The 22,487-nt window shown below is 43.8% G+C and overlaps 2 protein-coding genes across 4 annotated transcripts in view; one reads left to right on the plus strand and one right to left on the minus strand.

Annotated features, from left to right (window-relative positions):
* The window catches only part of PSMD12 (proteasome 26S subunit, non-ATPase 12), a 25,698-nt gene extending 21,975 nt beyond the window's left edge, over positions 1 to 3,723 (minus strand). The window contains exon 1 of the mRNA XM_004374203.2: positions 3,528 to 3,723. Coding sequence (XP_004374260.1) covers positions 3,528 to 3,635 — 108 coding nt within the window. The 5' untranslated portion in view covers positions 3,636 to 3,723. The remainder of the gene's footprint in view (positions 1 to 3,527) is intronic.
* Positions 3,724 to 19,591: 15,868 nt separating this feature from the next.
* The window catches only part of PITPNC1 (phosphatidylinositol transfer protein cytoplasmic 1), a 325,421-nt gene continuing 322,525 nt past the window's right edge, over positions 19,592 to 22,487 (plus strand). For 2 of the 3 annotated variants that reach the window (XM_023729304.1, XM_023729305.1), the window contains exon 1: positions 20,212 to 20,324. In XM_023729304.1, coding sequence (XP_023585072.1) covers positions 20,277 to 20,324 — 48 coding nt within the window. In that variant the 5' untranslated portion in view covers positions 20,212 to 20,276. Of the gene's footprint in view, positions 20,325 to 22,487 lie in introns of all 3 variants that reach the window. The other variant, XM_004374205.2, reaches the window with a different exon arrangement.

Genomic DNA, 22,487 nt, shown 5'->3' on the forward strand with positions numbered 1-22,487 from the left:
AAAAAAAAAAAAAAAATCAGAATCCAAATGCCTTTAATTTTACCTAGTTTAAGAGGCTCCAACATTCCCACATTTTTAAACACTTCCATTACCCATCTGACCTCTAAAAAGTCATTTGACAACTGAGTTTGCATGTCTTTTCAACTGTGTTGGTACCAACAATGGCCTAAATAAATGCCATATATTATGATCCCTAGACCAACAGCAACAGTGAAATATTTTTTCCTACTAGCCTGTTAGCTATTTGAGAGCAAAAGTTTTGTCTCATCTTTACACGTCCCACAGTGCTTACCACAGACTAGATCTTGCAAACAGCAGGCTATCAGATGAAACTGGTAAACGGAAAATTTTTTTCTCTCAGATCTCAGTTCTAGCAATAGTGGTACTTCCCCAAAGCAAATTATTTGTTTCTTCCTTACGGATACTATCATTCTATTAATTCCAAAGTGGTGGTTCAGCGGCTGATTTTGGCCTGTAGGTATGTTTTGTTTGATCTACTTTGTCCTGGCACAAGCAGTGTTTTAAAACAGACTAGTGCCCAGTTTCTAAATATTGAGGTATTTCATATAAAAATCCATATTCCTGGTGTTATGGATTGAACTGTGTCCCCCAGAAGTATGTGTCAACTTTGCTAGGCCATGATTCCAAGTACTGTGTGGTTGTCCACCGTTTTGTGATCTGATGTGATTATCTTTTGTGTTGTAAAACATAACCTCTATGATGTTAATGAGGCAGAATTAGAGACAGTAATGTTAATGACACAGGACTCAAATCTACAGGATTAGGTTTATCTTGAGTCAATTTCTTTAGAGATATAAAAGGGAGAAGCGAGCAGAGAGAAGGACCTCATCACCACCAAGCAAGAACAGCCAGAAGCGCTAGTTCTTTAAACTCGGAGTCCTGGCACTGAGAAGCTCCTAGACCCAGGGGAAGACTGGTGACAAGGAACTCCCTTCAGAGCAGAGAGAGAGAAAGGTTTCCCCTGGAGGTGGCACCCTGAATTTGGACTTCTAGCCTCCTAGACTGTGAGAGAATAAATTTGTTTGTTAAAGCCACCCACTTGTGGTATTTCAGTTACAGCAACACGAGATAACTAAGACATTTGCTTTTACCCTCAAATTGGAAGAGTTGACAAGACTGGGCCTTCATCCTCAATAGGCACAAATTAACTAGAGATGAGGAGAGTTGCTGCCCCCTTTCCCTGGGCAGATGCTCAGAGTTCAGGCTTTTGTTAGACTTGGGTCACCAGGCAGGATGGCATAGTGGTGAAAATACCAGCTCTAGAATCAGTCTACCTGGGTATGCATCCTGGCTCCACCACTTTACTAGCTGTATGACCTGAGGGCATGGGACTCAACTTCTCTTAGCTTCAGTTTCCTTGTCTGCAAAATGAGAATAATACCTACTACAAAGGGCTGATGTGAGGATCAAATGAGATAATGCATTTAAAATGCTTAGAGTGCCTGGCACTGTAGAAAGTTACCCAATAAATACCAGCTATTGTTATCTGCCTGGCACTGTAGGCATCTGAGTTTTCCACCCCTTATGTAACTGATAATTATTTCTTCACACTGTTGTTGCTGGGTGCTGTCGAGTCGGTCCAACTTATAATGACCCTAAGTACGACAGAACAAAACACTGCCCACTACTGCACCATCCTCACAATCGTTATGCTTGAGTCCATTGTTGTAGCTACTACGTCAATTCGTCTCATTCAGTGTCTTCCTCTTTTTGGCTGATCCTCTACATCAGACAATGTTCCACTGCTATTCAGAAGGTTTTCACTGGCCAATTTTTTCAGAAGTAGACTGCCAGGTCCTTCTTTTCCTAGTCTGTCTTAGTCTGGAAGCTCCACTGAATCCTGTCTACCCTGGGTGACCCTGCTGGTATTTGAAATGCCAGTGGCATAACTTCCAGCATCAGAGCAAAACGCAAGCCACCACGGTACGACAAACTGACAGACAAGCATTATGCTCTTTTAAGAACTACCTACACTAGATGCTAGAAAGCTCAGAACTGAATTTATGGCTCTCCACCATCAAGTGTACTAGACACAAGAAATGTAGTATCAACTTCATAATCTATCCTTGTTTTTTATAAATCCAAACCAAACCCAATGCCATCGAGTTGATTCTGACCGATAGCGACCCCATAGGTTTCTCCCACAGAGCTGCTGGTGGTTTTGAACTGCTGACCTTTCGGTTAGCAGTCGATCACTTTAACCATTGTGCCACCAGGGCTCCTTTTTTTTTTTTTTTTTTTACAAAGCCCCATTAAATTCCTTTGTGGAATTCCTTCTAAAATCTGAATGTGAAGCATTACCTGAAACTTCTCCTGCCCCTGAATTTATCACACTGCAATGTACTCACTTATTTACATGACTCTTTCCTTAATACGTAGCAAGCTCCTTAAGGGAAAAGAACAACCTATCAGTGAATGCATCCCAGGTGAATGGCAGTGTTTGACACAGAATTGATCGAGAAATTTAATGAGGCCTGAGCATAATCCTTAGCAACAGCCCATGATGGAGCTAACTCAATAACCACCCACGCCCTAGTTAGGAAAACCTCGTTTTGAATCCCTGGTTCTACCTATTACTAACTGTAACCTTAGGTAAATAACTCTAAGCCTTGGTTTCTTTACATGTAAAATGATACACAAAGTTGCCTGACAGGCAGGGGGTGTGATATTTGGGTCAAGTTAAGTTTCTATTCCCTAAGCAGTTAATATAAATGAATTATTGTTCATTACCTCCCCTGATTAGGTTATTGTGGACTTTAGTGCCTGTTTGTCTTTATTTCTGTAGTTCCCTCTGCCAGGAATGACTCCTTCCACCCCAATCTTACTCAATTTTCAAGGCCCAATACAACCCTAAACTCTCTGTAAAACCTTCCCTTTACCCCACCAGATGAATGAACAGCTTCCTTCTCTGTGTTCCAATAACTATTTATATAAGCATGGCACTCACCACCACGCAAGACTTGACTAGTTCGCTGTGTACACGAACTCCTTGAGGGCAGGGGCCCTATGTTACTCATCTTTGTACTGTCACTCTCCTGCCCCTTCTACCAGCCAAGGGCCAGGCACAGTGCCATGAGCCATAAACAATTTATCACCATAAACTGATTCGGCAAGAGCAACAGAACTCTCATTTTGTCTGAATGCCTTAACCCTTGAGGAAATACTAACGTAAACGTTAAATAGCATTCAAGAAAAGGCAACAACTGCTATGGAGCCCTAACTTCTACGGGAAGTGACCATCTGTCCTGGGGAGGATTTGGGGAGCGGTATGTACTAAGGTCGGAACCAACTCGACGGCACCTAACAACATGCACTAGCGCACTCCGGCTGCAAAGTCTCCCCGGCCGGGCAGACCTGGGGATCTCCTACTCACGCTGGCTTAACCAGGGCTGGGCAGGCGATAGGCGAATGCGTGCTATAGCCCGCAGACCCCCTGAGGCCTAAGCGGGCTCCGCGCCGTGACTCAGCCCCTGGGGCCCGCCAACAGGCAGCCCGCCTCCCCTCACCTTGGCCAGCTTCTCGCACTCCGGCAGGCGCTGATCCACGGTGGCGCTGTAGTCCACCTCCATCTTGACGATGCGCCCATCAGCCCGCTCTGAGCCGCCGTCTGCCATGGTTTCTGCCTGAGTGTCCCTTAAGGTCCCCCTGTTTCAGCCACCGTTCGTCACCCACACCGGAAGCTGCCTGCAGACTCGTTCAGGCAGTGCGGCGGAAGCCCGTGCGAAGGACCCCTTGAGGCCCCCTGCACGGACCGCCTGTCAGGCACTGCCATAAACAGCCCCGGGGGGCGGAGCTTGCCGCTATAGTTCGCTTCCGGTTTTGACTGGGTAACCTTAGATTTTTCAATTAAAATTTGCGGTGAGAAAAGCTAGTGAAATAGAATAGGCAATGTCATATATTTTTACACCCTGCTTCGAAATATTGTGATTTCTCGGAACCATAGGCAAGTCACTTAACTTTTCTTGGACCTCGGTATTCTCATCAATATATAAGGAGGCTGAAGTAACCCTTAAAAAAAGTTTTAAGGTTTTATTTGGTTGAGAACTTTGGTGGCTTAATCTGTGGGATCTATGACAGCTCATGAAAGAAAGATGACGGTGGCTCAGTAATATAACAAGCAAAGTGTTTTTTTGTTTGTTTTTAGTACAATCCACTACGCTGATAAGAAGAACGGTTATACATTTGGTTATCGACAGGAAACTGACAGAAATTAAAGCCGAATTTAGAAGAGGACACGGACCAATGGATGTCATTGCTGATGTCAGATGCATATTGGCTGAAAGCAGAGAATACCAAAAAGATGTTTACCTGTGTTTTATTGACTATGCAAAAGGCATTCGACTGTGTGGCTCAGAGCAAATTATGGATGACATGGTGAAGAATGAGAATTCCAGAACATTTAATTGTGCTCATGTGGAACCTGTCCGTAGACCAGGAGGCAGTTGTTCGAACAGAGCAAGGGAATGCTTCGTGGTTTAAAATCAGGAAAGGTGTACATCAGGATTGTATCCGTTCACCATACTTATTCAATCTGTATGCTGAGCAAATAATCTAAGAAGCTGGACTGTATGAAGAAGAACACTATCAGGACTGGAGGAAGACTCATTAACAACCTGAGTTAGGCGGATGACACAGCCTTGCTTGCTGAAAGTCAAGAGGACTTGAAACACTGATCAATATCAAAGACCACAGCCTTCAGTACGGATTACACCTCAACATAAAGAAAATAAAAATCCTCACAACAGGACTATTAAGCAACTTCGTGATAAACGGAGAAAAGATTGAAGTTGTCAAGGATTTCATTTTGCTTAGATCCACAATCAACGTCCATGGAAGCAGCAGTCAAGAAACCAAACGATGTATTGCATTGTGCAAATCTGCTGCAAAAGACCTCTTTAGAGTGTTAGAAAGCAAAGATGTCGCTTTGAGGACTAAGGTGCACCTGACCCAAGCCATAATATTTTCATTCGCCTCAGTGTATGCAAAAGCTGGACGATGAACGAAGACCAAAGAAGAATTGATGCCTTTGAATTATGGTGTTGATGGAGAATATTGAATATACTGTGGACTACCAAAAGAATGAACAAATCTGTCTTGGAAGAAATACAGCCAGAATGCTCCTTGGCAGTGAGGATGGCAAGACTTTGTCTCATGTACTTTAGACATGTTATCAGGAGGACAAGTTCCTGGAGAGGGACATCATGCTTGGTAAAGTAGAGGGTCAGTGAAAAAGAGGAAGACCCTCAATGAGGTGGATTGACACAGTGGCTGCAACAATGGGCTCAAACATAGCAACAATTATGCAGATGTCGCAGGACCAGGTAGTGTTTTGTTCTATTGTACGTGGGGTTGCTATGAGGTTGAACTGACTCAACCACACCTAACAACAACACGGGACTCTTAGGAGCATCAAACGAGATCACATATGTGAGACTGCCATTTAAATTCTTAAGAACAGTACCCATTTTATTTATTATTACCTGTACCATTTGTCCTTGTGGGCTCACCAGTCAAGAAGATGAAAAACCTACGTATGATTAAGCCCTAGACTGGAATTCCATTCTACATGACAAACTATTTTTTTGGTCCTTATAAAATCACTTAGATTCCAGAAAAGCTTAGAATCCTTTTTTTTAAATTTTTTTTATTGTACTTTAGATGAAGGTTTATAGAAAAATAGTTTAAAACTTAGAATCCTTTGAAGTGGTAAAGAGGTTGTGTGTGGCATGGTCAAAGTGGCTGGCAACAGTAGCTTGGAAAGCAAAGGGGAAATCTTGGAGTGATCTACCTGTTATGCTAAAGAATGTGACAATATCCTGCCCAAGTCACCTTTGTTATCTTGGCCTCAATTTCCTCATTATTCATTGAGCTGTGTTAGTGGGTCTCAATTTAATCAACATCCTTCCCCTTTATATGTCCTGAATAACCCATTGCCCTCGAGTTGATTCTGACTCATAGTGACCCTATAGGACAGAGTACAACTGCCCCATAGGGTTTTCAAGGAGTGGCTGGTGGATTTGCATTGCTGACCTTTTTGGTTAGCAGCGAATCTCTTAACCACTGCACCACCAGGGCTCCATATGTCCTGAATAGATCTTTTTAAAACACTTCTGTAATGAAAAACGTGGATAACATAACCCATTTACACAGATAACTTAAAAAAATCCAGTTGTAATGTAAAGGAGAAACACACTTAAGAATAGCAAAATAATACATATTTCACAATATAAAGGTAAAAGTATGTATACAGGAGAAAATACAAAGAAGTAGTCATTGACTTGCCCCTGTGCACAGACCTGTGATTGTAAAAGCTACCACTGCAATAGGTGTGTTATACGGGTGTTTCAAGCATCATAAAAACTTGCTGTTGGCAGCATGATTTTTCCAAAATGGTGGAAACCTTCTTGGTAAAATTCTGAATATATCAAAGTATAACCTTCCTTGTTTTGCACACAGAAGAATTCTTAGAAAATTTAACTCATTAAAACTGCAAAAACAAAAAAAAAGGTTTGTCCTATAAAATGGAGTTGAAGGTCTAGGACTTAGATAATCAGAAGCAGGTTTTTCACCTACTTGAATGCCTTGTGGGACTTCAAAAGTATGATAAAATAAGGGACAATATTTTTTTGTGTAGGCTTGTTATGTTGCAGGATATCTAGCATGCGAATTACATACTGGCATGTCTCCCTAACCCCAGATGATTGTGGCAACTGAAATGCCCCTACAGATTTCTCAAATGCACTCTAGGGGCTAGTGTTGTTGAGGTAACTAGGCTAAGGTAACTTCTGGCTCTATATTCTGTGTGAAATTGCTTTGACTAGAGTAGACAAAGGGATCTGAAGGTCTAAATTTTGCATAAAGAATTTGAAAAGACAAAAAGTAGTGAAAGTGTGAAGGAGTAGACAGGTTTATGGTCTCCAGAATTTAAATAAGTAAATAAAGTGAAAGCAGGAATGCAAGATATTAATAGGAGAAACAGTGTGCAGGGCGAGGGGGTAAAAGGAACTCTCTGTACTTCCTGCACAATTTTTCTGTACACCTAGTTTCTTAAAATGAAATAAAGTGGGAGGAGGGACTTAGAAAGAGGGAAATAGGTTGTGGAGAAAACTCTAGGAAGTTCCCAAACCAAAGCTGAAGCCCTTACTTGCTAGGTTTGAAGCTAATGGAAAATGAAAGCAAACTGGAATGTCAAGAAAAGCTTGCAGAGGAAACAAACTAAATTTGAATATGTAAAGAAGGTTCTTGATAGAAGTCTGAGCAATGGTCAGAGAAAATAGGCTTGAATTCTGTATTATAGAAAGATTCTTTTTTATTTGGGTGAGTCTGAGATTAAATCTGGCTTTGTGGGGAAGAATTTGGTTTTAAAAGGGAAAAATTGGCAGTGGCGGAATAAAATAGCTAAAAGGTGAGGGTAAGTGTTGATTGGAAACAACAGTTTGTTCAGAAAGAACACTGGTGATGTATATTACCAAAGTAATTATTGAAAATATTGTACTCATATGTTAATTACTATGTTAGGTGTTTTTTCCCCCCATATTTGGCATTTCTGGCACTTTCACAGCTTATTGAACAGGCACCTATCAGGCCCAAAGTTCTTGCCTTTGTGAAGTGAACATTCTAATGGGGAAGACAGAAAATAAACATGTAAACATGTGTCAAAGGGTGATAAGTGTTAAGGAGGTGGTCAAGGAAGGCATCACTAGTAACAGTGAGCCTAGGTCTGTGGTAAGTAAGTGACCAAGAGTTGGAGATATCTGAGGAATGAACATTCCAGGCAAAGACTACAGCAGGTACAAGAACCCTGAGATGAGAGCCATCAGATCATGCTGGTCTTGTTTGAAGAAGAATAAGGAAGTAGGAGTGACTGGACCAGAATGAGTAAGGGTGAGAGTTGTAGGAGATGAGATTGAAACAATTTGTCCATTATGTTGCTGTTGTGTGCAGGTCAAATGGATTCCGACTCACAGCGACCTTATAGGACAGAGTAGAACTGCCCCATGGTGTTTCCTAGTCTGTAAAATTTTTCTGAAGATCATTCAAAAGCTGTTGCAGCAGTATATCTACAGGGGACTGACAGAAATTCAAGCCAGATTCAGAAGAGGAAGTGGAATAAGGGATATCATTGCTGATGTCAGATGGATCCTGGCTGAAAGCAGAGAATGCCAGAAAATTGTTTTACCTGTGTTTTATTGGCTAGGCAAAGGCATTCAGCTGAGTGGATCATAACAAATGATGGATAACGTTGCAAAGAATGGGAATTCCAGAACACTTAATTATGCCCATGCAGAAACTGTACATAGATCAAGAGGCAGTTGTTCAACCAGAGCAAGGGGTTTAAAATCAGAAAAGTTGTGTGTCAGGGTTGTATCCTTTCAACATACTTATTCTATCTGTTTGCTGAGCAAATAATCCAAGAAGCTGGCCTATATGAAGAAGAACAGGGCATCAGGATTGGAGGAAGACTTATTAACAACCTTCAATATGCAAATGACACAACTTTGCTCGCTAAAAGTGAAGAGGACTTGAAGTACTTACTGATGAAGATCAAAGACTACAGCCTTCACTACAGCCTTGAGATTACACCTCAACATAAAGAAAACAAAACTCTTCACAACTAGACCATTAAGCAACTTCATGATAAAAACAAAAAAGGTTGAAGTTGTCAAGGATTTAATTTTACTTGCATCCACAATCAACACCCGTGGAAGCAGCAGTCAAGAAATCAAACGACACATTACATTGGGCAAATCTGCTGCAGAAGACCTCTTTAGAGTGTTAAAAAGCAAAGATGTCACTTTTGTGCCTGACCTAAGCCATAGTGTTTTCAATCACCTCATATGCCTATGAAAGCTGGACTGTGAATCAGGAAGACCGAAGAATTGACGCCTTTGAGTTATGGTGTTGGCGAAGAATGTTGAATATACTGCCGAAAGAGGGAACAACTCTGTCTTGAAAGAAGTGCAACCAGAATGCTCCTTAGAGGCAAGGATGGTGAGACTTCATCTCACATACTTTGGACATGTTATCAGGAGGGAACATTCCCTGGGGAAGGACATCATGCTTGGTAAAGTAGAGGGTCATTGAAAAAGAGGAAGACCCTCAACACAATGGATTGACACAGTGGTTGCAACAATGGGCTTAAGCATGACAACGATCATGAGGATGGCGCAGGACTGGGCAGTGTTTCGTTCTGTTGTACATAGAGTCGCTATGAGTCGGAACCAACTCAACAGCACCTAACAGACAACAACAATCTTTATGGGAGCAGATTGTCAGGTCTTTTCTCTCACGGAGCAGTTGGTGGGTTTAAACCACCAACCTTTCTGTTAGCAGCTGAGCATTTAACCTTTGACCATTATAAGGACTTGATTTTTAACCAGATGAGATGGGACGTTGTCATGGATTGAATTGTGTCCCCCAAAAATGTGTGTCAACTTTGCTAGGCCATGATTCTCAGTATTGTGAGGTTGTCTACCATTTTGTGATCTGATGTGATTATACTATTGTTGTAAATCCTAACCTCTATGATGTTAATGAGGCAGGAATAGAGACAGTTACGTTAATGAGGCAGGAGTCAATCTACTAGATTAGGTTGTATCTTGAGTCAATCTCTTTTGAGATATAAAAGAGAGTAGTGAGCAGAGAGACAGAGGGACCTCACTACCACCAAGCAAGAAGAGGCAGGAGAATAGCATGTCCTTAGGACCCAGGGTACCTGCACTGAGAACCTCCTAGACCAGGTGAGGATTAATGACAAGAACCTTCCCCCAGAGCTGACAGAGAAAGCCTTCCCCTGGAGCTGGCGCTCTGAATTAGGACTTCTAGCCTCCTAGACTGTGAGAGAATAAATTTCTTTGTTAAAGCCTCCACTTGTGGTATTTCTGTTACAGCAGCCCTAGGTAACTAAGACAGACGCCAATGGGGGTTTGGGACAAAAGAGTGCCATGAGCTGACTTCCATATTAGACTCACTCTGACTTCTGTGTGGTGACAAGATTGGGCAAAACTGGGAGATTAGATTAGTTGGGAGGTTATTGCAGTATTCCAGAAGAAAAATAATGGTGACTTGGATGTTATGGATTGAATTGTGTGTCCCCAAAAAATATGTGTCAACTTCGTTAGTCAATGATTCCTGGTATTGTGTGATTATCAATTTGTCATCTGATGTGATTTTCCTGTGTGTTGTAAATCCTACCTCTATGATGTTAATGAGACAGGATTAGAGGAAGTTATGTAAATGAGGCAGGACTCAGTCTACAAGATTAGGTTGTGTCTTAAATCAGTCTTTTGAGGTATAAAAGAGAGAAACAAGCATAGAGACATGGGGACCTCATACTACCAAGAAAAAAGAGCCAGGGGAATAGCATGTCCTTTGGACCTGGGGTCCGTTTGCTGAGAAGCTCCTTGACTGGGGAACATTGGTAACAAGGACCTTCCCCCAGAGCTGACACAAAGAGAAAGCCTTCCCCTGGAGCTGGTACCCTGAATTCGCACTTGTAGTCTGCTAGACTGTGAGAGGATAAATTTCTCTTTGTTAAAACTATCCGCCTGTGGTATTTGTATTATAGCAGCACTAGATAACTAAGACAGAATTTGGTATTGAGAGAATGGGGTGCTTCTCTAACAAATACCTAAAATGTGGAAGTGGTTTGAAACTGAATGGATAGAGGCTTGAAGAGTTTTGAAGTACATAATAGTAAAATCCTAGATTGCCTTGAAGAGACTGTTGGTGGAATTATGGACATCAAAGACAATTCTGGTAAGAACTCAGAAGGAAATGAGAAGAGTTGTTATACTGGAGATGGTGCAGATGGCGAGAAGCAGCAGCAGCAGAACCAGGAGACCAGCATGAGACAGCACTGGAGCTGACCCACAGAGCAAGACAGCTAAGTGCCTTTGGCAGGAGGCTTCCTGGTGGAGTGGGGTGCCTGCAGGTACTTATCTGTGGAGCTAGGCCTGCCAACTCATGTAGCAAGAGAGTTGGGTGCCTTCTGGCCAGAGTTTACTGGCAGAGTCAGGTGCATACAGACATTTGTCGGTGCAGCTAAAGAGCTTTGGAACACTTGCCCCAGCAGGGCAGATGTGGATGGTGAGGCCTGAGGGGCCAAGAGGCCAAGGAATCAGGAAGCAGAAGCTGAAGAGACAAGGAACACAGGAAGTAGAGCTGCCTCAGTCTCGAAAGGTAGGGCCATGACTTCTAGGGTCTCCAAGGGTGGGGGTCACCACTCAGATGGACTAGGAAAATGGGGCCTCCCAAAGCTGAGGGAGCAGAGTTGCCATTCCGGTGTGCCTGGAAGGCAAAGCTGAAGCCAGGGCTGAGGGACCTCCACCCAGAATCCAAAGAGTGTGGCCAATACCTAGAGTCTGGCGGGCAGGACCACTGTGTAAATGGTCTCAGAGAACAGGGGATTATTTTCAAGCCTTGAGGGCTAGTGTAATGTGTTCTGCTGACTTGCTTGGTGCCTATTATCTCTTCTTTCCCTCCAATTTCTCCTGTTTATAATGGAAGTGTCTAGCTTGTGCCTGTTCTGCCATTGTAGTTCGGAAGCAGATAACTTGTATTCTAGATTTCACAGATGAAGAGGAATTTTTGGATTTTGGAATTGGAGTTGATTTAAGACTTTTGCTATGATATGATGGGGTGAATGTGTTTTACCTGTGGCATGGACATGAATTTTAGGGGGCCAAAGGGTGGAATATTATGGATTGGATTGTGTCCCCCCCAAATTGTGTATCAACTTGGTTAGTCCATAATTCCCAGTATCGTGTGATTGTCCACCATTTCATCATCTGATGTGATTTCCTGTGTGTTGTAAATCCTAACTCTATGATGTTAATGAGGCAGGATTAGAGGAAGTTATGTTAATGAGGCAGGATTCAATCTACAAGATTAGGTTGTGTTTTAAGTCAATCTCTCTTGAGATATAAAAGAGAGAAGTGAGCAGAGAGACATGGGGACATCATACCACCAAGAAAAAAGAGCCAGGAGAATAGCATGTCCTTTGGACCCGGGGTCCCTTTGCTGAGAAGCTCCTCGACCAGGGAAGATTGATGACAAGGACCTTCCCCCAGAGCTGACAGACAGAGAAAGCCTTCTCCTGGAGCTGGCACCCTGAATTCGGACTTCTAGCGTCCTAGATTGTGAGAGAAGAAATTTCTTTGTTAAAGCCATCCACTTGTATTTCTGTTACAGCAGCACTAGATAACAAAGACACTTGGACTAGGGTGGAAGTGGTGGAAATGGTAAGGATTGATTGGATCTGGATATATTCTGAGGATAGAGCCAAGATGGGAATTTCTGTGGATTAAATGTTAGGTGTGAGAGGAGAGGTCTCAAGCAATTCAATAAGACTTCTGGCCTGAGCATCTGGAAGGATGGAGTTACCATTTACCAAGATGGGGGAGATTAGGGAGGAGTAAATCAGGGAAAAGAGCAGGAGCTCAGTTTTGGACATGTTAAGTTTGAGATGCCTACTGGATATCCAAGTGGTGATATTGAGAAGGCAAGTGAATACACAAATTTTAAGTTAAGGGGAGATTTGAACTTGGGAGTCATTAGCATATTGATGGTACTAAAGCCATGAGACTTACATTATAGAAATGTTCCTGAAATGTTGTGCCTAAAATATGTTTCTGTAAATTGCCTGTTTTAAAGGCAGTTAGAAGACTTGTTTTTTTTTTCAAATCTGTTATGAGTCATTTTGTAAAGAAAATTGTTGTTGTTGTTGGTTGCCATTGAGTCGGCTGGCTTCTACTCATGGCAATCTTATTTATAACAAAAGGAAACATTGGTTCTGCACCCTCTTCATGATCGTCGATATGTCTGAGTCCATTGTTGTGACTATTGTGTCCGTCCCTCTTATTGAGGTTATCGCTGGCCCTCTACTTCACCAAACATGATGTCCTTTTCTAGCAATTGGTCTTTCCTGGTGATGTGTCCAAAATCAATGAACTGAAGTCTCACCACTCTCAATTCTAAGGAAAGACCAAGAAAAAAGGAAACAAAGAAAAGAAAATTACACTACATTTTATCTTTGAGTAAATATCTTGCTCCTATGTTGGAATTACTTCATGTCAAGTGCAGTTATATCAGGTAAATAAAATCGTACCTAAGTCACTGTATTAATTTCCTACTGCTGCTGTAACAAATTATCACAAATTTAGTGGCTTGAAACAACAAGAATTTATTCTCTCAGGTCTGGAAGCCATAATTCCAAAGTCTGGGCTGAAATCAAGGTGTGGCAGGGCTATGATGCCTCTGGAGGCTCTGTGGGAGAATCCAGCCTTTGCCTTTTCTAGCTTTTGGTGGCCAGCATTCCTTGGCTTTGGCTGCATCACTCCAATCTCTGCCTCGTAGTTACATCTTTTCCTGTATTATGTGTCAAATCTCTCTGCCTCTCTCTTATAGAGACAGTTGTGATTGTACTTGGATAATTGAGGATAATCTCATCATTAAAAAAAATCCTTAACTTAATCACAACTGCATAGAGTCTTTTTCCATATAAAGTAACATTTACATGTTCCAGAGATGAGGACCTGATATCTTTGAGGGCTATTATTCAGCTTCCTATAGTCGCCTAAGCAATTTTTAATCTGGGGTTTTGATGTAAGTGATTACATTCTTTTAAAATAGCAAATGTAAGTATCTCTCTTTTCTCTCTGGTAGCATTTAAAACGTTTCACAAAAAGTCAAATTACACGTCGTTTTTATGGCACTACATAGCTATGAAATACTGTTTCAAGATCTATGTTGACATCAGTTGATGATACTAGGTCAAATATGCTTTGGCATTAAAGAACTACAATAAATTATGGTTACACCATTTCCTCCTCTTTAAAGGCAGCCAGTCTCAAGGACAAAGTCATCTTTCATCACTAAAATTTCTCGCCAGTGGATATAGGTTACACATAGTCTCACAGTGTGAACAAAATACTGGCTTGGGCTTTCCTCCAAAAAGAAGGTCACAGTGACAGACTTAGCTCTCTCTCATATGCCTGAAATGAGGAATCCATAACTGTGGTACCCTGGTTTTAACCCTGTGTTTTCTCCTAGACCATTCTGCAGGTATTTAAAAGACAGGGAGAAAAGTTAGGCCTTTCATTTCATCCCAGAATATTCCACTGTTTTGCCGGTTCTTATAAACATAGGCAGTACAACAAAAAGTAAAACTGATTAATTCATTCCTGCCTTATTTATGAAAAAAATGTGTGTGTGTGTATATATATATATATATATATATATATATACACATACATGTTTGGCCACGGAACCTCCAGATTTTTTTCTATATGAAGCAATTTGTACCACATCATTGCTGAATTATTTTTATTTTATGAGCATTTACTGCAGGGCTAGAAGCAATTACACATCAAAGACATTCTTTGTATTTATTAGAGTCCTGATAAATGGGTGTACACATAGGAATTGCCTTTGGGACTTGCTTTGTGAAGTTTTATGAAGAAAGAATTTAACATTTATACAGTAACCTAATGAGGTCAGGCATACAGGTATTTAAACACACACACACACATATTTATAGTTAGAATTTGCTAGAATTAAACAATATTTAGTAAAACAAAAAATTCATTGCAAAGAATAACATTTAATTTTCCAAAAAACCAAACCCATTGCAGTCGGGTCGATTCCAACTCATAGTGACCCTATAGGACAGAGTAGAATTGCCCCATTGGGTTTCCAAGGAGTGGCTGATGGATTTGAACTGCCAAGTGCTCTTAACCACTGCATCACCAGGGCTCTGATTTTCAAAAAGTGCCCTTTAAGAGGACACAGGAGCCAACCTGAAAGAGCCACCAATGGCTGGATGTGGAACAATTTGAGCAACAAAATAAATAACGTAGTATTGGATTGTAACTCAATCTATAAAATAAATATGCATGAATTCCATACGGACAAAAATAAATAATTGAATTTTAAAAAATGGGGGAGAAAGGACTAATCTTCTTTGCAGAAGAGTATCAAATAATATGTGTAGTCACTTTTCCCTCAAGGAGGTGGAACTTAATTCCCCTCTTTGGAGTGTGGGCTGGACTTAATGACTTTATGGAGGGCTTCTTTGGTAGTATAAAACTGAGTATGGGAATGTCAAGGGGAAATCTTTATGCCACAGTTTGGTTTTCCTCCTCTCTCCTTAGCCCTGATTTTGATGGGTGGAAAGTAAGTTTCCCCAAAAGCTTCTTGCAATAGGTAAACATTTAGATAAGATTAATGAATGTTATACTAATACAGTGGTTCTCAACTGGGGACTTTGTCCCTTCCCAGGGGACCTTTAGCAATGGTGTGTGTGGTGGTGCTACTAATACCTAGTAGATCAAGACCAGGGATGCTGCTAAACATCCTACAATACACAGGACAGCCGCTCTCAACAGAGAATGATCTGGCTCAATATGTCAGTAAGTGCCTGCAAACATCTAATAGACGTTTCTTGGGTACCCACTATACTCCCTTTTTCAGATGACACAAATAAGACACGGTCTATCTCAAGAAGCTTCAATATCATGAGTAGTTGGAGAAGAGGTGAAATACTTACAATAATCTCTATGGCACTGTATATAAAGGCCACACATGGATACAAACAAGAACCAGAATGAATAGTGTAGATACGTGTTTTGGGTTGTCTGGAAAGATAGTTATCTAGAATGGCTCTGTGTAGGAATTAGGATTTGGGATTGAGGAAGCTGTAGGCCTTAGAAACAGTGGGTAGGAAAGAGGAAGGTAGGAAGAACTATATTTTGCTTTAGAAGTACCAGAGATACCAGAATAAAATATGATTTGAATAGAGTCACAAAGACAGTTGTTGCTGTACTCTTCCTTCAGAGGCTATTTACAAAGGTGGGTCAGGACTTTTTTTTTTTTTTTTTTACGTTTTTTTCACACAAACTGAGAAGTCTTCATCGGGAGAGGGAGTGCCATCAGAATGTGGGTGAAGGCAGTGGTTGAAAAACTCCTACAAATGATTTTAATTTTGATGTACAGCCCTCCCACTGGCCACCCCACCTCTCCCCCCTCGGCATACCCACCCTCGTTCTGAGAACCTTGGCTTTCAGAGGTTGTCACTTATCTGAGAATATATGCTGTCACAGACATGCACAGCCTAATGTTCTTTTCCTTTTCCTGATATCATTCATGTCTGGTAACTTCACTCTTTTGTCTTTTTATCGTTTGTGCCCCTATCAGTAACTGTAGATTGCATATTGTTTATGCATATTGATACCATCCATAATAATAATGATGGCAATACCTTCCGGACTCTTTGTAAGTAGATAGTGGGGGCTCTTTTGGTTGAAAAGAAACAAAGATAACAATTCTCTTTGCCAGACTTGCTGAGATGACTTAAAAATATTTTTAAAAGAATCATGTTTGACCAGTAGATGGCGCCCTCCCTCCTTTGTGTGAATGAGTTATGAATGAAATGAATGTTGTTAGGTGCCTTGGAGTGGGTTCTGACTCATAGTGTCCCTTCCTACAACAGAACGAAACACTGCCAGGTCCTGCGCCACCCTCACAGTCATTGTTATGCTTGAGCCCATTGTTGCAGCCACTGTGTCAATCCATCTCCTTGAGGGTCTTCCTCTTTTTCACTGACCCCCTACTTTCTGGGAAACCCTGGTGGTGTAGTGCTTAAGTGCTACAGCTGCTAAGCAAAGGGTTGGCAGTTCAAATCCACCAAACGCTCCTTGGAAACTCTATGGGGCAGTTCTACTCTGTCCTATAGGGTCGCTATGAGTCAGAAAAACTCAGTGGGTTTTTTTCTACTTTACCAAGCATGACGTCTTTCTCCAGGGACTGGTCCCTCCTGATAACATGTCCGAAGTATGTGAGACGAAGTCTCACCTTCCTTGCTTCTAATGAGCATTCTGGCTGTACTTCTTCCAAGACAGATTTGTTCGTTCTTCTGGCGGTCCATGGCATATTTAATATTCTTCACCAACACGATAATTCAAAGGGGTCAATTCTTCTTTAGTCTTCCTTATTTATTGTCCAGCTTCCACAGGCATACGAGGCGATTGAAAACACCATGGCTTGGGTTAGGTGCTCCTTAATCCTTAGAGTGACATCTTTGCTTTTGTACGCTTTAAAGAGATCTTTTGCAGCAGATTTTCCCAATGTGCATTGTTTGATTTCTTGACTGCGGCTTCCATGGGTGTTGATTGTGGATCCAAGTAAAAAGAAATCCTTCACAACTTCAGTCTTTTCTCTGTTTATCATGAAGTTGGTTAATGGTCTAGTTGTGAAGATTTTTGTTTTCTTTCTGTTGAGTGTAATCCATACACTCCTCCTATGCCCCCACCCCCACCCCAGCACTGTGGTAGTGAATACCACTAATCCATCCCCAAGTTCTATCCAAATCTTTTCAGTTCACCCTCTTTTTTCATCCTCTGTCTAGCTCAGATCGTCCCTGTATGTCTCCTGGACTATTATAATTATATAACAACCTCCTGCTTCTGGTGTCCTGCCCTTAATCCATCCGACACACTGCCATCCAAATCAGTTTCCAAAATCACAGATTGTCAATGCCCTGCTTCAAAATGGTGCCATGGGGGGTAAGGTGGGGAGAGGGATTCTCTGTGAAGACAGTGGCAAGAGTGGAAGGGTCAAGGTAGAAAAGTGGAGGCCATCTCCAGCCAACAAAGTTGGTCCTGGAGTCAGGACGGGAAGGGTAACAGAATAATGTGGAGAAAGGTAGGTTAAGTACCTTAAACCTCCTGCCAAGGAATTCTGACTCATACAGTAGGCCATAGAGAATCACTAAAAGATTTTGAAGGTGGCAAGATTAGAGCTATGCTTTCACTAGATGAATATGATCAGGCATGCGGAATGGATTGCATGAAAAGGAAAAGTCTAGTGGAGAGGTCAGCTTTCAACAGTGAGGGGGGGACATATTACAGTGTGTGGAATTCAGAGAAGTAGTTCCTCAACTGTACTACTCATCAGTAAAACACCTAGTTACAGAATCCATTTTCTACATCCGGAGATGTCCAGAAAGCCAGGAACAGAGCCCACATACTCTGATGGATGTATGTGTGCGCGTGCACACATTTGGCTAGCCAGTACATTCCCTAGCTGCCTCTGGGAAGAATATTAGGTGCCAGAAGTGAAGCCACTATACTTGTTTTCAAGTAAGAAGCCGAAAAAAGAAAAACAGATTGAGCTTCTTTCTGTATCAGAGGCTTTCAGTGTGTTATTACTCAACACTACAGTGTCAGATTTAGATTCTCCACCTCGAGGAATTTGGTTCAGCTTTAATTAGTTGCTGGGAATCTTTCTGAGCCAACTCTGGGAAGCATTTATCTAGAAAATAGTTTTCACTAAAATATAAGCTGGATATAGGGTGTCATTTTTTCTAGCAGGCTTTGTATCATGTTAGCACAGTTAGACATTTTCCCCAGCCATCTGGACAATTTTTGCCACAAGCTCATTGTCTTATATCGGTTAATTATTTATTAATCGTAATTTTAAATACTATAATATTGAGGCCATCTGTACTGCCATCCAAACTGTATGACTGGCTGCAGAACTTTAGAGAATGAATATTTTTTCTAGAAAAGATTATGCATACAGGTTATTCTGCATTCAGGCACCCATGCATTTTTCATCCGGCAACTTTTTGGAAAAACAAGCTAAAAAATACCAGACAAATGAAAAACAGACTTCAGCAGTTACATGCTGCTTCCTGAGTAACTGAAGAATGTGCCTCTTGTGGTTAAAATAAGGGATCTGTTTAATATGGATGGAATACCAACACTCCAGGCATTTTCATTGACATTTCACTGTGACTTTTTGAACTTAGGAGTGCTGACGAGAAAACCTATTCCAGTTGCTCTGCAAAGCCTGCTTTCGGACCGCTGCGGAGGGGGCCAGGAGAGGTAAAAGGCTGCGTTGCGTTCATACTCTCTCGTGTCTCAGGTCTGTGTGTACTGCATTTTCATTCACACCACTGCACTTACCGGTTTTCCAGGGTTCCCTCTCTGAAGCCAGTTATGAAACCAGGCAATGGACTGACTTTGCTGGACCAAAGTGAAAATGTTTGGTGGTGGGCATTTGTAAAGACCTTTTCCAAAGATCAAGGCACATTCCTGGACTTTGAAACCAGAAGCTTCCCAGAGTGGCTGGACGGAGCCCTGTGGCACCAAAGGCCCATTTCAGAACAGCTTCACAGGGTGGAGGAGCCGAGGGGAGCCCCCTTTGTCAGTCCTCCCCAGTCCCCGCCGGCCTCGGCTCCGGAGCAGCTCTGCTGTCTGGCAGCAACCCGGGAGAGACATGCTGTTTTGTTTAAATCCTCCACATTCTTTGCCATTTCCCCATTGGCCGGATGGGGCTACCCTCCCCGCCGCGGCCGCTGCTGATGTCAGCGTTGCTCGCACGCCCTCCTCCCGCACCCACCTCCCCGGCCCCAGGCACACTGCAGCTCGCGCTGACTCTCCGGCCCCGGCGCTGGGGCTGCAAACTCGCGGGCACGCACGGCGCTCGCGGGGCGAAGGTACTCGGGGGAGGGGAGCGTGCGGAAGGCGCCAGCTTCCTCGCGCCCTCCCCTCGCAGCCACCAGCAGAGCTTGGAGGAACCGGCGGCTCCAGCCGGCAGAGGCGAGCGGCGGCGGCGGCGGCGACGACGGTGGCTTCCCTTTTCTCTCCCAGCAGAGCCCAGGAGCGACTCGCGGACTGGCCCTAAAAAGAGAAGGAAACCTTGTTTACCGCCCGCGGAGAGAAGCCGAGCGAGCCTTTGTCTGGAAGTCAGCATCTCCGGCTTTGGCTCTAACGTGTTCCTGGTGACATTAGCATTGGGCGAACTGGCCGGAGGGGGGTCGCCAGGTTCCTTTCTTGTTTTGGAGGCGGATCAAGTGGGTGACTTTTGTGCATTTGTTTTCATTTTTGGAAATCTCGGGTTTTTTTTTCCCTCCTTCGCCCACCGCCGGGCATGTCCTGATCTTCCAGCCGCCCCTACCGCCGCGGGTTGCAGGTCGGAGTCGTTTCCAGTGGGTCTCCCTCCCTCCCCGACTTTGCAACACCGCGTTCCGGGAGGACCGACCTCGGCAAGGCAGGAGGCGGGGGAGCGGCGAACACCCAGACCCAAACCTTGACATGCTCTAGGGCGGAGAGGAGGTAGCCAGGAGCTGAGAGCGCTGCTGGGGTGTTCCACGGGCCGGCTTTGAGCGCCCTGCCTGCGCCTGGGCGGCAGCCTTGTTGATCTGGGGGCCCGCTCCCCGCTTCCCGCGCTGGGGTTCAGCAGCCGGCTGGACCATGCTGCTGAAGGAGTACCGGATTTGCATGCCACTCACTGTAGACGAGGTAAGCGCCGCGCTGGGCCCGGCCTCTCCCGCCCAGGTCCCCAGCCCCGGGGCGCCGCGTCCCCCTGGCAGGCGAGTCCACTGCGGTCGGCAGGGAAATCCTGTTGGAACATTACCCCGCAAACCAGAGGCTGGAACGGGAGGCGGAGGGACGTTTGCTGTTTCCACTTGTCACCCAGGTGGGGGAGGGTGGCGCTGGGTGGGGCGGTGGACTCCAGGTGGGCTCTTGAGGAAGGGGGGCGCTCAGGAATCCGGATTGTTGGGGATCATAATGAGCCAAAAGGAGTTCGCGCGCCCCTCCCTCCAATTAAGAAAATGAATAAAGCAAGCCCTAGAGCCCCAACCGCGCCCCGGTAGCTGGGGGTGGGAGGTGTCACCGGTCTTGGCTGTGGGCCCAGCCTCCCTCCTGCTTGGCCTCCGCTGTAAGGTCGGGGCGGGGGGAGAACCCTTCGTCCTCGGGCTTTGGAGGACTCCAGCCCCGCCAGGGGCGGCCGGGATCACCTTGGAGCCCCTCGGGGAACCGTCTAGGCCCCCAGCCCCTCGCCGTCACCGTCGATTTCGGCGCGGCTCCCGCCACGCCCGCGCTGCGAGGCTCCGGGACCTGGCTCCGACCTTTCGCAAACCGCCTGGCTCGGAAACTTTCTGCGTCTCTTGTTTCTTCCGGCGCGGGGACCGTGGTTGGCGGGGAGCGGCCGGGGCTGCGGCGGGGCCACAGGAGGGCGCTCCAGCACGTGGGTACCAGCCCGGCCCAGCTCCGGGGTCTCGCCGCACTGGGCAGGGGGCGAGGGCGAGTGCTCAGGTTCCATTCTCCGGATCCCTGAAGCAGTCAGCTCCATCTTTAAGGAAATGGTGACTCAAAGTGAGGATTATTCAGGCCCAGCTTCCCTTTCTTTCTCCCCACCTTTTTGGTGATTTCACAACTTCTTAGCTTCATTCTATCCAGGGATAGCTAGGGAGCGGGAAGCCAGTCGGGGCAATTTGAAACTCACTAGTTTGGTGTGGTGTGACAAGACAGATGAAACCAGCAATCAAAACCGTGTTTGTATTTAAATAATCATTTAAATTAATTTATAAGGTACTTACTACTTTGTGGAAGGGGCCAGGTGCTTTGGGAGAGGAAAAGATGTATAACCTAGATCATGGCTGTGCTCACCAGGAGCTGTCTTCATTTGTCATCTGCAGCAAGTGTTAAATCAAGACCCAAGTACAATCCAAGCCAAGATCAAAGTAGCTCTGAGTCCACAAAATGTTATCATAGGAACCGTGGCTACCAGAGAGGGAGAGATGAGCCATGATCAGAATGATCAGCCAAGCATTCGAGTTTGTTGGTATTTGAGAAGATAGCATTTGAGCAGGTTCTTGAAGGATGAACGCCATGTGGGTAGGCAAAGTTTTGGCAATGAGCATTAGGGCGCATCCCGACCTTGTAAATAAAGCAGAGGAGCAGCATACAGCTTCGTGAAGAATGAGGGTGGCCAGTGAGGGAAACTGGATAACGGGAGTATTTCCAGGAAAGGCTGAGATATTCCCACCCTGTGGGCTGCTGAGATGGAGTAGTTCAGCTCTGAAATGTGTTTGCTTCTACTCCATATCCTCCTAAAGATTTTATTTGATGGGGGTTTGGAATCTAGGGTTAGTGTGGGTACTGTGTGAAATACACAAAAAATGGAGGTGATAGTCAAGAAAATAGTCGGTTCTAGAATCTTCTCTTTCGTCTACCTACAACATCTCCTTATACTAGTTGGTTCCCTTATCAGACTTTCTTAAACACTCAGACAGGGCTCTTTCCTCACCTGTTTTTTTTTTGGGGGGGAGCTGAAATAAATACCCACAAACACGCAGTGAAGTAATCCACATTTGAGTGGTATAGGTGGAGGCCCTTCTTTTCTTAGTTGGCAAACAAAATCAGACTCCACGTGTATTATGATGTATAATTATAAGAGAATTGACGTATAGTTCATTTGAACTAAAGTAAGCATGATGCAGTTTCTGTAATGTCATATTTTATAGTCATTTCCATTTTGTCAGAGAAGCCCAGGGGCAATTTATTTATTGTTTATTTTTTTCTCTTTTTTAAATTTTATTGTACTTCAGGTGAAGGCTTACAGAACAAATAGTTTCTCATGAAACAGTAGCACACATATTGTTTTATGACATTGGTTAA

This window comes from Trichechus manatus, unplaced genomic scaffold (genome assembly GCF_000243295.1).
Source record: "Trichechus manatus latirostris isolate Lorelei unplaced genomic scaffold, TriManLat1.0 scaffold00028, whole genome shotgun sequence".
In the NCBI taxonomy this organism is placed as follows: Eukaryota; Metazoa; Chordata; class Mammalia; order Sirenia; family Trichechidae; genus Trichechus; species Trichechus manatus.